The following is a 15,339-nucleotide window of genomic DNA, read 5'->3' on the forward strand; positions in this document are numbered from 1 at the left end:
TTTACACTGGTATAAGGATCATGTGATAGCAACTAATACTATGATCCAGCTTCTTGTCACACATACTTCAAAGGTATGGCATATTCTTAGTTTGCTTTATTTCTGAGTTAGGTTTCAGTTGCTCACTCTGAATTGATGGCAGCTAGAAAGACATTGACAATATAATATATTATCCAAATGAAGGCATTTTTTTTTTATATTGACAAGTGGCTCAATCAATAATTACACTAGAACAACAGATGTAAGCAAAGTACTATATTTTCCTGAGCAAATCTATAAGATACATCAGCCAATACATCTATCAAGTCTTATATTTTAGGCCCCCAGCACAACTCCTGTGTTTCAGCCAAACAGATGTCATTTCTGTTATTTTCTATGCAGTTAAAAAATGTTGTATGTATTTTGTTTTCAAACAATCTTGTGACTTGTCACAATACCTACCTAGCTAATGTTTCTTGAAAACGACATAGCATTTAATTATTCAAAGCCAGCATTTATTGAGTACCTACTATGTGCCTGGGCTGGGTACATGTATCTGGATAAGATACAGCCTTGGAGACTCAGAGAGATTAAGTGTCTACGAAAATGCACACAATAATAAGGGACAGGGACAGGAATGGAGCATGGATTCCTTACTTCAAATCCTGTGATAATTGTACTTGGCACCTTTCTTAAAAGATTTTTTAAGTCTCCCCAAATAGGGATGATCCTGAACTTAGTGCCTTAAAGACTCCCACATCTTTCTTGATCCCTTATTCCCATCGCTTTTATTTACGGTTTTAAAAAAATTTATTATTTTATTTTATTTTTTGAGACAGAGTCTCACTCTGTTGCCCAGGCTGGAGTGCAGTGGCGCGATCTCAGCTAATTGCAGCCTCTGTCCTGTCCCCGGTTCAAGCGATTCTCCTGCTTCAGCTTCCTGAGTAGCTGAGACTACAGGCACATGCCACCACGCCCGGCTAAGTTTTTGTATTTTTAGTAGAGATGGGGTTTCACCATGTTGGCCAGGATTGTCTCAATCTCCTGACCTCATGATCCGCCTGCCTCATCCTCCCAAAGTGCTGGGATTACAGGAGTGAGCCACTGCTCCTGGCCTAAAAATTTTATGTTTTAATTGAGATGGGGTCCCATCACGTTGCACAGGTTGGTTGTAAACTCCTGGGCTTAAGCTATCCTTCTGCCTCAGCCTTCAGAGTAGCTGAGATTATAGGTGCATGCCACCACACCTGGCTGCGTACTCCTATTCTCTTCTAGTTACAAAATCTGTTACTTTCCTGACCTCTCCTTGCTAACCTACATTCTTTCTTTAGGACTTTCTCCCACAGCTTTGTACAAACTCTGCTGCTATTTGAGCGTTCGTGTAACAATATGTTTGCTTATATGGGAACCCTTGTTAGATAATATCTTATCTAGAGGAAGGAGGTTAAGGAATCTATGTCTGTGGTAGGACAAGTTGCAAAACAACTGCATACTTCTGCAAATCAGTCAAAAGTCAGTGTTCTGACTCGTCCATTTTGAATGGCTAGGCAGCACATTCTGAAATGAATATACAATGGCTCTGCTATTACTAGTGCTACAAGAAGAGATGTTGACAAATGGTTCCTGAGATCCTGGGCCTCCATCACGTTACTCCACATAGCATCCCATCATCAACCAAGTCCCCGGCTTTTCTTTTAAAGCCGTGCTCAAATGATTTTCCTGGAAACTGACTTACACAAAATGCCAGTGGCTTAAAATCTGGTCATTGTTAAAATTTCTGGCTCTCCCGGTGGTTTACCTTGTATCCAGATCCACTTACATTCTTCTGTCATGTTACTTAGTAACCCGTGTCCACCCACAAGCATGGCAGATGCTTCATCCATCCTGGGAGCATGTTTAGCAGCATCACCCAACAGGAGAAAGGCTGGACGAGCTGTGCAGAAGCCACAAAAGGGAGGCTAGCCCTCTTACCAGCAGAAGCAACAGACACTGGCATGCCATGACCTCTGGAATTTGCAAATGCCTCAGGACTAAGAAAATACATCTGGGAGCAGGAGCAGGGATATTTTGAAGATACATTTACATTTGAGGGAAGAAATGTGTCTTTTGGGATTCTGATAAAGTCTTGGTCAGCATTCAAGTTTTCTTTAGATAAGGATTTAAATATTGCTAACTTGAGTACTTTTTATATGTCAGGGACATTGGGAGTCTGTGTAGATTGCCTCAGTGAATTCTTATACCACTCTAATGTAGGTATTATCAAAATTTTCCAGATGTGGATTCTAAGGCTTAGGACATAAAATGCTGCCCAGGGTGATATCATTAGTAAGTAGCAGGGATTCAAACTCAGATTTGCCTAAATCCAAAGTTCATGCTCCAAATCCGTTCATAAAGGAGAATTTTATTAAATACACTTGAATTAAAAGAGACTCAAATGAAACAGTATAATCCTGATCTAGTTTGAATTAAAAATCCTCCTTCCCCATCATCTTCTTATCTAAATCCATGGAGTACAGTTACAGGTTGCTGCCAGCACTGAATCTACTGTTGAATAAACAAAGGTACTTGTAAGTGGAAAAAAAAAATGATTTGGAGTCTCCTATCCTGATTAGTATCCAGTCCACCAACCACTCTGATAAGTAGTGCCCAATTATTTCTAAAATACATTATTTTCTTTGGCTTCTTTGTTCTTGTTTAAATAAGGAAATCACACAAGTCATTGAACCACAGAACAATATTCTCAACAAATCCTTAATATGTCCATTTATCTGAAGTCCTGCTGATTAGAGAAAGCAAAGAATTATAATTGTCTCGAAGAATTGCAATAGTTACTTTTTACAGTAAGGCAGACGGCATACCTGCCAAGGAGGTAGTGGAACAAAAATCTTCTAAATCTTCTATTTACTACCAGAAAGGTAAAAAGTTTGAAGAATCAAAATTTATAGGCCAGAAGAAATCAAGATGAAACAAGATGAGAATTAAAGATATGTATGTATCGTACATATATTTACACCACACATATATTTATTGAAACATATTTAAATATATATATATAAAAGTATATATGGTAATACCTTAGCATCTTTTACAGGTTCTTGGAAACTGAGTCTTTAAACAAAACAATGTACAATGAGTCCTCGAATAACATTGTTTTCTTCAATATCTTTTCATTATAACATTAATGAGAAAAAAATTGATTTTGTTACCCATGATTTTGCTCAAAGTCACAGTTTCCAGGAACCCATGGGTGACGTTAAGTGAGAACTTACTGTATATAAATCTACAAATATAAATACATATAATTTGAGTCTATAAGTACATACATATTTGCTGTACTATTATATATGTGTATATGTACACTATAGATGTAGATGTTTAAAGTATCAACTTTAGCTTAAATAATAAGATCACCTTCTATAAACATCAGTCTTTATTCACATCTTTACATTTACATTTAAATAAGTCCATGTGTATGGTTTCAATTTCCAAAAACAAATGGGTTTATGAGATATTCTTATGATTTTGGAAACTTTAATACTTCAAATTTTTTTGTAATTATGCAGTTACTTTTGAAGCCTTTTAACAATGTTATAAAAAGAAAGATTTTGCATTTCCTACGTGATAATTTGACTTTCCATTACACAAAATTGACAAAGCTATTCATTGAGTTGTCACTTAATTGTTTCAGAAATTATTCAATAAATGACAAATGTATTTCAAGAAGAGAACTCAAACACATTACTTGGAATGAGGGGGGAGTGTATGAAGGAATCATTAGTAACAGATTAGCGTCCCCTCCAAAGAAAAAGAAACACGACTCAAGGGCTTTTTGAGATGCCACCTCTCTCCAGATACGTCTCAGAAAAAAGATGGCCTGGACTCTGCTGGGCAGGCTGGTCAGTCATCACCCATGAATTAGGGATGCGAAGTCACCTATGCACACCTATGCCGACAGTGCAGCTTTGGTATTTCTGGGTATGAGGGACGCAGGAGCAGCAAGCTTGATGCGAGAGGACTTACGAACAGGCCTGTAAGCAAAGCTTGTCTGGCAAGCACAGGATCTTCCCTTAAATTATGTGTTTATTAAGGGGTTTAGGACGCCCCTCCCAAGCTGTGGCTTGGTTCTTCTTTTATACACATGCATATATTCTTAAATTCTCACGTATTTATAGCCCTCACATATAAACACAGTGTCTGAAACACAACACAAGCATTTGCAAAAATATGCACTAGATAGGGAAGGCCTGGAGGATGCCCAGGCATGAAAGTGTCCACTCCTCAGAGGAACGTGGCTTTGGGTCACTGTCATTTGCACCTGCACTGCATTTTCCTTTCTCTCATCTACATGCAGAGTGCCTCATATTCAAGGGAGGTGCCACACCCAGTTAGCTGAGCTGTTCACACGTAGCGGGCTAGCTTGCTCGTGCTTACCTGCTGCGTCTTCTGTTCATCGGTTCTGTCTACTCTGTTTTGCAGTCCATTCGTGGAACTCTAGTTCTCAATTATTGTTTCATAAATACAGACAGGTAAGACAAAAATGTGGCTGAATCATTGCAAAATCAAAATAGTGTCTGGGAGAAAAAAAAACCATAGCACTTCTTCTACTGACAAGTTAGAAACTTCATGTACTCATCTATGTGCCCATCTGTGCATATTCCTCCATTGTGTACCTGTCCATGCATTCTTCTTAGCTCTGACAGGAAATTTCCACATTCTACTCTTGAATCTTCCTTAATTTAGTACCTGCAGAATGTGCCTAACAGATGCTTGATACCCTAAATTACAGTCAGATAAGACAGGATGTTAGGGCTCCATGATTCTTTGGGGAGATTTTTGCAAGTACATCTTCCTGCCTACAAAAGGGGGAAAAAAAGCACCCACAGCGTTCAAGTTGAAATAACTCCAGCCCAATTTTTATGACTCCTTCTCTGTACTTCCAATACTTCTCTGTACTTCCAATACTCCCTTCCTACAAAGGGGAAAAAAAATCACCCACAACATTCAAGTTGAAATAACTCCAGCCCAATTTTTATGAGTCCTTGTCTGTACTTTCAACACTTAGGGTAGGGGGTGGGGGAAACACTGTTTCTTTTTCCTATGAGCTCCTGAATTAACTTCCGAAAAATTCTTGAGTCACTAAATTAGAGAATTATTTTCAAGGCAAGTCTAGGGTGTTAGACAAACTTAGGGCCATGATTCAGCTTCTGTCTCTGATTCCAAGAGCAGCCACAGCAGCAGAAGTGCTCTTTGTTTACAAGGCAGTAGGAAACCTGCCTCTCATATGAACAGTTGCAATTGGTCAGAGACGTGTAACACAAGAGCAACTCCTGCTCACACTTAACGTTGCTTCCACTCTCTACTTTTATTAGCCTCAGAGGATCAGTGACCAAAATTAATTACCTTTATTTGCAATTAACATTAAGGCCCATGAAACTGAAAACTATACTTCAGAATAGTAGAAACTTACAGTTACTATATTATGCTTTTCTTCTTAATGTCGATTGTTGTCATTGCAATAATAAATTCAATGAAGCCTGCTTCTTTTTTTCAACTTCAAAAAAAAAAAAAAAATACTTGAGAGCTTCTTGGCTTTGTTGATGTCCCTGCCAGGCCTGGAATATTTCCATTTGGCTAGAGCCAGCTAGACACCTGGGGCCTTGAAATTTGACCTAGAGTTCTTTTCTTTAGGCATCAGTAACTCCCCCAGGCTCCTCCTCCAGCTCCTCTGTAGGCTGCCAGGACTCTGTGCGAATTCTCCTTAATGAGCCTGCTTGGGTAAACTGTCTTCACCTGTAACCACAAGATCTTATTTTTTCCACTGAGTATTTAGTTTATTAAGTGACAGAAAGACTGACAGACTGCTTTTCCTTTTGTATACAAAGCTCAAAAGAAAGCAAATCCTGAGAGCCAGTGTCCTCTGGGCCTCTCCCCCAGGTGCATCTCATACACCTGTCTTTCATGGCAATGACATCCCTCATTGTTGATAATGCTGTGTAAAGATCCTTGTGTGGTTCAGTCCATTTAAAGTTTACACACTGTTGCTCAAAGTGAGGTCCTCAACCAGAAGCACCAGCAGCACCTGAGATTTCATTATAAAAGCCAATTCTCAGTCCCAACCTAGGCCTACTGAATACTTTCTGTAGGCAGAGCCGAGCAGGCTTTGCCTTGACAGGTCCTGTGGGACATTTTGATGCATGCTCGTTTTTGAGAATCTCTCCTTTACAGATCATATGAGGTGACTACCCTCATTACATCCACTTTACAGAGGAAAAACTGAGTGCTTTAGGGTTTTAGTCATTTATCATAGTCACAGAATCCATGTCAGACTTCAAAGGTGAGATAATCTATGTAAGAAAACAACAACAAAGAAACACACAGACACACACACACACACACACACACACACAGAAGAATTCGCCCATGTTAGCTCAAAATTAAATAAATAAGGATTAGTTTAAAAATCTCTTCCACTCAGTCATTACACCTAGGTAGCATCATTGACTATATTTACATTTTAAAAATCCCAATACTTTGCTGGATGTTAAAGTTGAGATATTAACTCTTGACGATGAAGAGTCAAACTCTGTAAAATATTGTAAGAGGTTGATTCTGAGCCAAATATGAGCGATCACGGCCAATGACACAGCCCTCAGGAGGTCCTGAGAACATGTGCCCGAGGTGGTTGGGGTACAGCTTGGCTTTATATATTCTAGGAAGGCATGAGATGTCAATCAAATACATTTAAGAAATACATTGGTGTGGTTTATAAAGGAGGGACAACCCAAAGAAGAGGGGGCTTCCAGGTTATAGGTAAATTTAAACACTTTCTGGTTGACAGTTGGTTGAATTTATCTGAAGTCCTGGGATTAATGGAAAGGAATGTTTGGGTTAAGCTAAAGGATTGTGGAGACCAAGTTGTGCAGAGGAAGTTCTCAGATAGCAGACTTCAGAGAGTGCAGGTTGTAAAATGTTTCTTAGACTTAAAAGGGTGCCTGGCTCTTAGTTGATTATAACCTGGATCTGGGAAGGAAGAAAGGAAAACAAAGGGGAAAGGGGATTCCTATAGAATGTGGATTTTCCCCACAAGAGACTGCAGAGTAATTTCAAGGTATGGCAAGGAAATATATTTTGGGGTAAAACATTTTGATTTTCTTCCTTGTTATGCCAGAGTCAGATTGGAAAGTAGGTCATGATATACAGGGTCAAATAAAACCCATCTGAGGAGAATTGATGCTTTGCAGCGCATGACTCCCCAGACCCCTTTGGTAGGAATTTGGGCAAGATAGAAAATCAGAGCTTAGGTTTTGGAGACACTCACTTTAGATTAAGAGGAATCACAGTGAGGACTAACAGGTTTATACATATTGAAAATACAATTATAAGTTGGGATTGCTGGGAATCATTAAGCACCCTAACAATAAGATTAATTTAATAGCAGCGGATTTAGGAGAATTAATTTTAAGCTGATCATCCTCCTTATTTTGATATCAGCTGTTGGATCCTGTCCCGCTACACATGCAACCAGTTTGTAGGGGACTGCAAACATCTGGTCTCCCCTAGAAAGTGTCCGTATGAATATTAATCCTGAAGACTACACATTGACTCCCTATCTATGTGATGTGTTTAAATGACACATGTGTAAATGTGTGAGTGCATTTACTCCTTAAAGAGGTTAGACCCCATGTTGGGAAATCCTCTGAAACATTTCAGCAAATTCTAGTGTTAAGAAGAGAAAACAGATGGTCATCAGTGAGGAACTTTCAAGCGCTAAATGTGGAGCCAGAGGGCTGGAGGGAGCTTGCTGAAGCTGGGGTAAAGTCCAGCTGTTGCTTTCACAATGCTGATTGGCCAGTTGTTCCCTGTTTCCTTTTCTGCAGAGCTCTATCCAGTGATAAGATCATCTAAGATCAGCAAAAGAGCTTAGGACAGAACCACTCAGACAATTCAAGGGGAATTATGAGCTTTGAGATCCTTTAGTTGACTATTCTAAGCCAGCTTCATAGTGAAGCCCAGGCTTTATCTCCATGCATTTCGCATTTCAACCCACAGGGTAAGCCAAGAACCAGTGTCTGAGCAAGGCAATGTGGAGGAATGGATGCAATGGGCCTGGAAGATTCTAGATATATCCCTGCCCTGGGTAGGGAGAAAGACCTGCTACAGAGATGTTAAGGGACATTTTCAAGGTCATTCAAGCAACCAGTGGTGCAGCATAACCAGATCATAATCAAAAGCCTCTGCATTTCCCTCCATACTTCATTTCTGTTAGTCTGTGACATTGTAATAACTTGCTTCTGCATTGGTGGTCTCCATTAAATCAGCAGCAAGATTCTGGGCATGCTAAGTTCTTAATTGAGCTTTTAATAATTGCCAAAACTGAAATTAATATCTACATTAAAAGCTTATTAGTATATGTGCATGACAGAACAAAGGAGAGAACTATTTAAAAAATCCTGACAAACACATCTGAGAACATGTTCCTACATGTAGTCTTTATTATTTAACAAAAAATTAAAACAGAGAAGTGTTAACAAACTGTGTTACAATGGCTACTAAACAATAATGTATTAGCTTGAAAAGATACGAGGGTACTCTTAGTCTACAGTATCTATCCAGTCTCTCTCTTCAAATTCATTTTCTATCACTAACCAGGTATATCCTGTATCTAATTTATTAATTCTTTGTGTCCTTAATACATCTTCCTTTAAGATTTTGCTTATAGTATTTCTCCTGCCGTAAATGCACCTCACTTTCACCATTTTCTCTTCTCAATTTTTGTACGTTTATTGAATTTTTGTTAGACATACAGTACTCTGTAGGTGCTGACAAGCCAATAGAACTTAAACATGCTCTCTTCTGGTTCAAGTAGGCTAAGCCCCTCACATTCATACATGGCCAGGAACACCCTCTCTGAAAAGCTTCGTGCATGTGAACTGCTGCCTTGGTACGATATACACATATACTGTGTTGCATGCCATTGATTTGTCTCCCTAATGGTTCTGCACACCCAGAGATGGGAAAAACCATAGCTTAGGCCCCTTTGTAAGCCTAGCACCTTGCACAGTGCTTGGCCTATAATGAGAGCTTAAAAGATACATGTTGATGGTGATGAGATTCTCACTCTCAAATTGTTTTCTGAAATCAGTAGACTTAAAATACTATATCAAACAGTGATCAATACTCAGGATGTTCTAGGCCAAACTGGTAGAATAAATGTGTATAAATCATGAAGATCAGAGAGCATCTCCCAGAGAATTTGGAAGTCAGTCAAGGATGAAACTGGGGAACTGAGGACCAAACTGTATAATCCATTGCTTGAATTGACGTCTGTGTGAGAGGTTACCTGTAAACTGCCAGGTAACAAATGCAAGTCCTTCATGTTAAGGCAGATTCGAGAAAGTTACAGGAAATCACAGACCATCAGAGTGCACAGGCCTTTTCAAAAGCGTCTATAATAAAGGACTATATGACTGTCTGTTTGGGGAGAGGCCACATAATTTTAATAAGAGAAAAACTGCGAGTTGAATATTAATAAAATATAGAATATTCACAGGAGATGACAGGGTAGAGAAGGGGCTTCACATCAGCTGTGTGATGAATAGCTGAGGATGTGGGGACATGGAATTAGGGCAGAAGAGCCTCACTGACAGTGTGGGAATTGTGCTTATGAAGGAAAGGGCTCAACATTGTGGTTATTCGTGGATATAACACGGACAGTACATGGTTCTTCTGGCGTATCTTTCAGAAGGACCGCTGACAGGACCTGGTCTGAGTGGACTTAATTAAAGAGATTCCTTTGCTCCAAACAAGTTTACCCACTTTACCAAGCATTGGCTCACACTGCTGCCCAGCGTTGGAATTTTAATATTTGTAATGATTCAGCATGTCTACACACCAGTCAAGAAGAGGTTTTGGAGCTGCTAAGATTCTGAACATTGTTGCTGGGTTTGTCCCCGACACACCTTCATGCCTGGTTATTTAGTGAAGCGAGGACTCTAGCTTGTGCATAAATCATGATGCATCACTAAGTGGCTGTTTGGTGGCCTCATTCATGAGCATTCCATTCAGTGCCAGATCAGAAACTCTCCAAATTGGATTTTTAGGGCGTGAAAAATTGCTACTGTACATTGCAAAGGTATCCTTTTAGGATTATTTTTCTGAAGCGAACCTTGTGAAATGTAATAAATCTCTTCAGTACTGGTGGATGGATTGTCCCATGCACAGTATGTGCTATGTATTGTTTGGTAAATCAGTTTTAAAGAGCACTACAAACTATATATTATCTAAAATTTTAGGATTCACAGAAGACCCAGTAAAAGTAAGCATTCAAGAGATTCTCTGCTTCATTGGCCAGGTGTGGTGGCTCAAGCCTGTAAACCTGAGGTCATGGCGGGAGGATCACCTGGTCCTAGGAGTTGGAGACCAGCCCAGGCAACAAAGTGAGAACCCATCTCTAAAAAAAGAGTTTTAAAAATTTCAAAAGAATTAGCCGGATGTGGTGGTGCATGCCTGTACTCCCAGCTACTCTGAAGGCTGAAGTGGAAGGATCACTTGAGCCCAGCACATCAAAACTACAGTCAGCTATGATAGTGCCACTACACTCCAGCCTGGGTGACAGAGTAAGACCCTGCCTCCAAATACACACACACACACACACACACACACATACACACACACACACATGCATACACACACACACACATATATGCATACACACACACACACACATATATATGTGTGAATATATATACATATTCTCTATTTTCTTGATGTACCACCTTTAAGCCAGTACTTGATGTTTTAGGCATTGACTTTTTCTGAAAAGTGAAACAAAACAATTTAGACAGTTTTGCAAAACCTTTTGTTTGACTACGGTTCTTGTCTTAGTTATAAGGCTTAATTTTGGTGAATTCAGAGTCTGTCTTCTAATTTAAAATTAAAATAAATTAAAAATAAAAAGTAAAAAGCAAAGCTCTCAAGATAATCTCTTTCAACCAGCAGCGTAATTTGATGAAAGTATCAATACATATTAGTTAGTCACAAGGCAAATTTCCCAGATTTCTGTGAAGTGTTTGCAAAACACCCTGAAATTCTAGAGGGTTTTAGAGATTTCAAGCACTATTTACAACATATACAAATAGATGTTATTGGTATCTTCACACTTTTATATTTAGCAACATGTGAATTAAACAATAGGGCTTAATATTATTCTTAAAGAGTTGGCTTGACAAAGTTAACATTTGAAGTGAGAAAAGTAAATCAATTTTGTGAAAATCAAAAATAAAAATAAAAAATAAATCAGTGTACTAAAAGAGAAACAGAAACTACAGTTTTGCAATCAACTATATTTAGGAATAAATCTTAGTTGTGAAATATTTGCCACCAGTTTCTGGTTGTGTGAGCTTGGATTGGGCTCTGTGAGCCTCAAGCCTCTTGTTCCTGGAGATGTTAACATTGAATCATCAATTTATAAAATGACAGTTTGATATACGTATAGAATTACATTTGCTTACATATGGTGTGTAATGGGTGTTTAGTAACTGTGAGTTATCCGAGTGTTAAGTAAGAGGACATCTATTTTTCCAGGGTTGAGCCTAGTTACTGTACATGACCTATCATGGTATTCCTGCCTAATGTCACTGTATTTGACTCTTCAAATTGGAAGTTGTAATGCTCCCTCCTCAAATCACTTCTCCTCCCTGTATTTACTTAGTGAAAGGCTGATCCTGAAGCTGCCTGTCTCCCAATGCCCTGCACTCACTGCAAGCATCTCTGGGGAGTTTGTTGCTGGAATTTCCTTCCTCACTGTGCATGGAGGACCCTGCCTTTCCTTCTCTGCTCATCCAGCAACTTTTACCTGCCCTACCATGTCAAGGCTGTTTGGGATGCAAAGTAGGGTATGGAGAAAGTCTCCTGCCCCCATCCTTCGATTCAGGGAGTCCTAGTAATTCTGCAGTTCTCTTAATAATCATCCCAAAATAAGTTCCTGCCATGTGTCTAGTGATACTAGGCATGGGGCTAAATGGATGTACAAAGAGATCCCTGCCTTTGAGGAGCTTGGAATCATTTAGAAACGCAGGTAAACTGACAAGGGCAAGGAAGTGAAAGAGGCCTTGTGCCCACTGCTCATGAGCCCAGAGGAATTGTCATCCCTTGAAATACATCCCAACCCAGGGCTAAGCTGAAAGTAGGTTATTTGGTTCTAAAGAAAATGAAACTCATGATTAAAAAAAAAAAAAATTTAGGCACTGTAACTCAAAGCTACAACTCAATCTAAAAACAACCAGTCCCGATGACAAGTACCAGAGAAAACAAATAAATCCCACATCGATTTGTCCCTCTAAAGTCAACATAAAAACCTTAAAATTGCTCCTCAAAACAGAAGGTGTGCTTATTTCTTATCTCAAACTAAAAGTCAAACAAAACGAAAACCTGTAGTAATTTACGGGGACCTCACAATTGAGAAAAAATGAAATGGTCCCCAAAAGACAATTTTTTTTCCTTTTTCAACTTTTATTTTAGGTTCAAGGGGTACATGGGCAGGTTTACTTCATGGGTAAATTGCATGTCCCTGGGGCTTAGTGTACAAATGATTGCATCACCCAGGTTTTGAACACAGTACCAACTAGATAGATTTTGGATTCTCACCCTCCTCCCTACCTCTCCCTTCAAGTAGGCTGTGGTGTCTATTTTCTCTGCTTTGTTTCCATGTATACGCACTGTTCAGACTATTTTTAAAAATGAAGAAAACTTATGCCCTTTATAAATATTATAACCTAACATTACAAGTGACCCAGAATAAAGATGACATTAATGCTATTCTCAGGATTCAGTGTGCCATAACTAATCTTAATCCTCAATTTATAACTGTTTGCAATTACAAACCCAAGTGATGGGTAGGCAATTAACAAATAACAATGAGTATATAACACAGAAGTTGTTTCATTTTTATCAGTGAGATGCGCCCAACATGGGAATGTGAATGTGAAGACAACACTAATGTAAAGTATAAACTGGCATTGATTTAAGAGGAGAGAATTTAAAAAGGAAAGAATATGCTATTAATTTCCAAATCTTCACATTTTACACATATTTGGATTAAAAAATGGTGACTTTTCTCACCGAAAAGTAATATAAACTTACAACTCATTTTATTCAGTGCCTGAGGTTCTGAAGCTACCTCCAGGTGACTTTTGCTGTCTGCTTCACCTCCACCTTTTCCTCCATTAATAATTTGCTGACAGCCTTTCACCCACACAGTAAGGTCAAGAATGTGGGATGGGATTGGGGAGAGAAGCTCTGTTCTGTAACTTGCAGCAAACTGTCCTTCACTCTGAAGCTGAAGATTGTTTTCAATGACTGAAGAATTCTAAATTTTCTATTTGTTTTGTAGTTTTAGTTTTCAATTATTTGTGAATCTACGATAGAGGCTGCTTAGTGGCTTTAAAGTCAGACCAGACTTTAAAGATTCCCGAGTCACGAGTCACACATTGGGCAATGCTGATCAAATGACATAATTGAGCTAGCTGTGTTGTTACAAAATATGTGAAGTGCCTGGCATATAATAAACTAATAAATACGTCAATAAATACTTAGTAAATAAGTATAATCACATTAATAATCATACTTTGTTGGCACATTTATCTGTTTTTTAATTAATTTTTGTAGATGAGGAAAGGGAAGCTCAGTCAGTGAATTCCCCAGTTTACTACAAAAAGGGGAACATACTAAACTATCTTGCAACAGACCTCCCAATTTTCCTAGGAACTGGAGCCATGCTGGGCATGGGCCTTACAAATTGTCTAATTATTTCTAATGGGCACTCAACAGTATTAAACTACCAACAATCTGGATATTGGAAAATGATGGAAATATACTGTGGTTACCATGAGCACATCTCAGTTTTATTCATTGGAAGGAAAAAGATGTCCTACCCAGATGCTGTCTTCTTGTTTGTACTGTTTCCAGTTGCGCCCTGTGTCACTGAACATCAGGCTGTAACTCGTCACCCAGTCAGAGCTTCCGTATCTTCCCTGCGTGGCCACTGCTGTAATCTCTACTCTGTTTCCCAGGTCCATCTGGAGCCACTGTTGAGCATTGGAATCTGCTGGGGACCAACCGCCAGTTCCTGGAACAGGATCAGAGAGAGAGAGAGAGAGAGAGAGAGAGAGAGAGAGAGAGAGAGAGAGTTGTAGTAATGTCTCACATAGCTACAACTTTCAACTATCAAAGGGAAATGAAACAGTGTTCAACTAAGATGACTCTACCCCCAAATGGGCCCTACTCTTCCCTGCGTCTGTACTTAACCCCCTGGTACTTTCCATTCTCCACCTCCATCAAAATCTCTCTCATTTCAAAAACTGTATCTTCCATGCTTCCATCCCTATTTCCTTAGCCATTATGACTTCTATCTTACAAACTCCTAGTGACATTTGTTTTATTTATTTCTCTTCTAACAACTTCAGCCTTTGATTGCAGATATAGATGAACTAGGCTTACATGCTCTCTCTCTCTAATATATCGTTCCTTCTTTTCTTCCTTCTCTTCCTTCTTTTAGTGTTCTTTCATTCCCTTCTCTCTCCTCTGTCTCTGAATATTTACTATGAACCTATCATGGGCAAGATATTGTCCTGCAGATACAAAGATGAAAGGACACCAACTATGCCTTTGTATCATTCATTTATTCGGCAGATGTTTGTTGAGCGCCAGGAGTATGCTGGGTGCTGAATAGAGAGAGAGATGCTGACAAAAACATATCAAGTGATGTGAAAGAAACTATCACAAGAGGTAAACAGCAGGTACACAGAGCACAGAATGCCTCAGGAGCTGATCAGAGAGGCCTTCTAGAGACAGCCATAGTAGAGGTGACGCATGAGGCAAGTGCAGCCAAATCCCAGGAAAAAAAAAAAACATGGCAAGTTCGATGGAGATTAGCCAGGGAAAAGGGAGCAACATACACCAAATCTCAGAGGCGTGACAGAGTCTCTAACATTCTTGGATCTTCATGTGATTCAGTATACCTAACCTGCAGGGACATTGTGACACACATACGAAAACTGTTTTGGCCCGAGAATTTTGTATTTCTCACACTTGAGGTTTGCAGAAGATCAATATTAGTTCTCTCTTAGTTGGAAGACTTGTAGCCTAAATTTTCTGTTTTTATTTCATATAGAATAAAAAAGACAATATTCACTTATACTAATCCCAAGTTTCACAAATCTTCTGAAGCCCATGTGGGAGCTACTGCAGACTGTATTATGCCATGGGTAGGGATAGCATAGAAGCAACTCAGGACATCAAGTAGGGAGAGGTAATTGAAGTTTTCGTTTAGAGGAGTTAATCAATAACCTTTTTCTTTCAATC

The 15,339-nt window shown here is 39.1% G+C and overlaps 1 protein-coding gene across 1 annotated transcript in view; it reads right to left on the minus strand.

Moving 5' to 3' along the window:
- The window catches only part of CNTNAP5 (contactin associated protein family member 5), an 861,846-nt gene that overhangs the window by 639,087 nt on the left and 207,420 nt on the right, over positions 1-15,339 (minus strand). Inside the window, exon 3 of the mRNA XM_015109883.3 lies at positions 13,911-14,104. Within this exon, the coding sequence (XP_014965369.3) occupies positions 13,911-14,104 (194 nt within the window). The remainder of the gene's footprint in view (positions 1-13,910; positions 14,105-15,339) is intronic.

The sequence above is a fragment of the Macaca mulatta genome, chromosome 12, assembly GCF_049350105.2.
Source record: "Macaca mulatta isolate MMU2019108-1 chromosome 12, T2T-MMU8v2.0, whole genome shotgun sequence".
NCBI classification, from domain to species: domain Eukaryota; kingdom Metazoa; phylum Chordata; class Mammalia; order Primates; family Cercopithecidae; genus Macaca; species Macaca mulatta.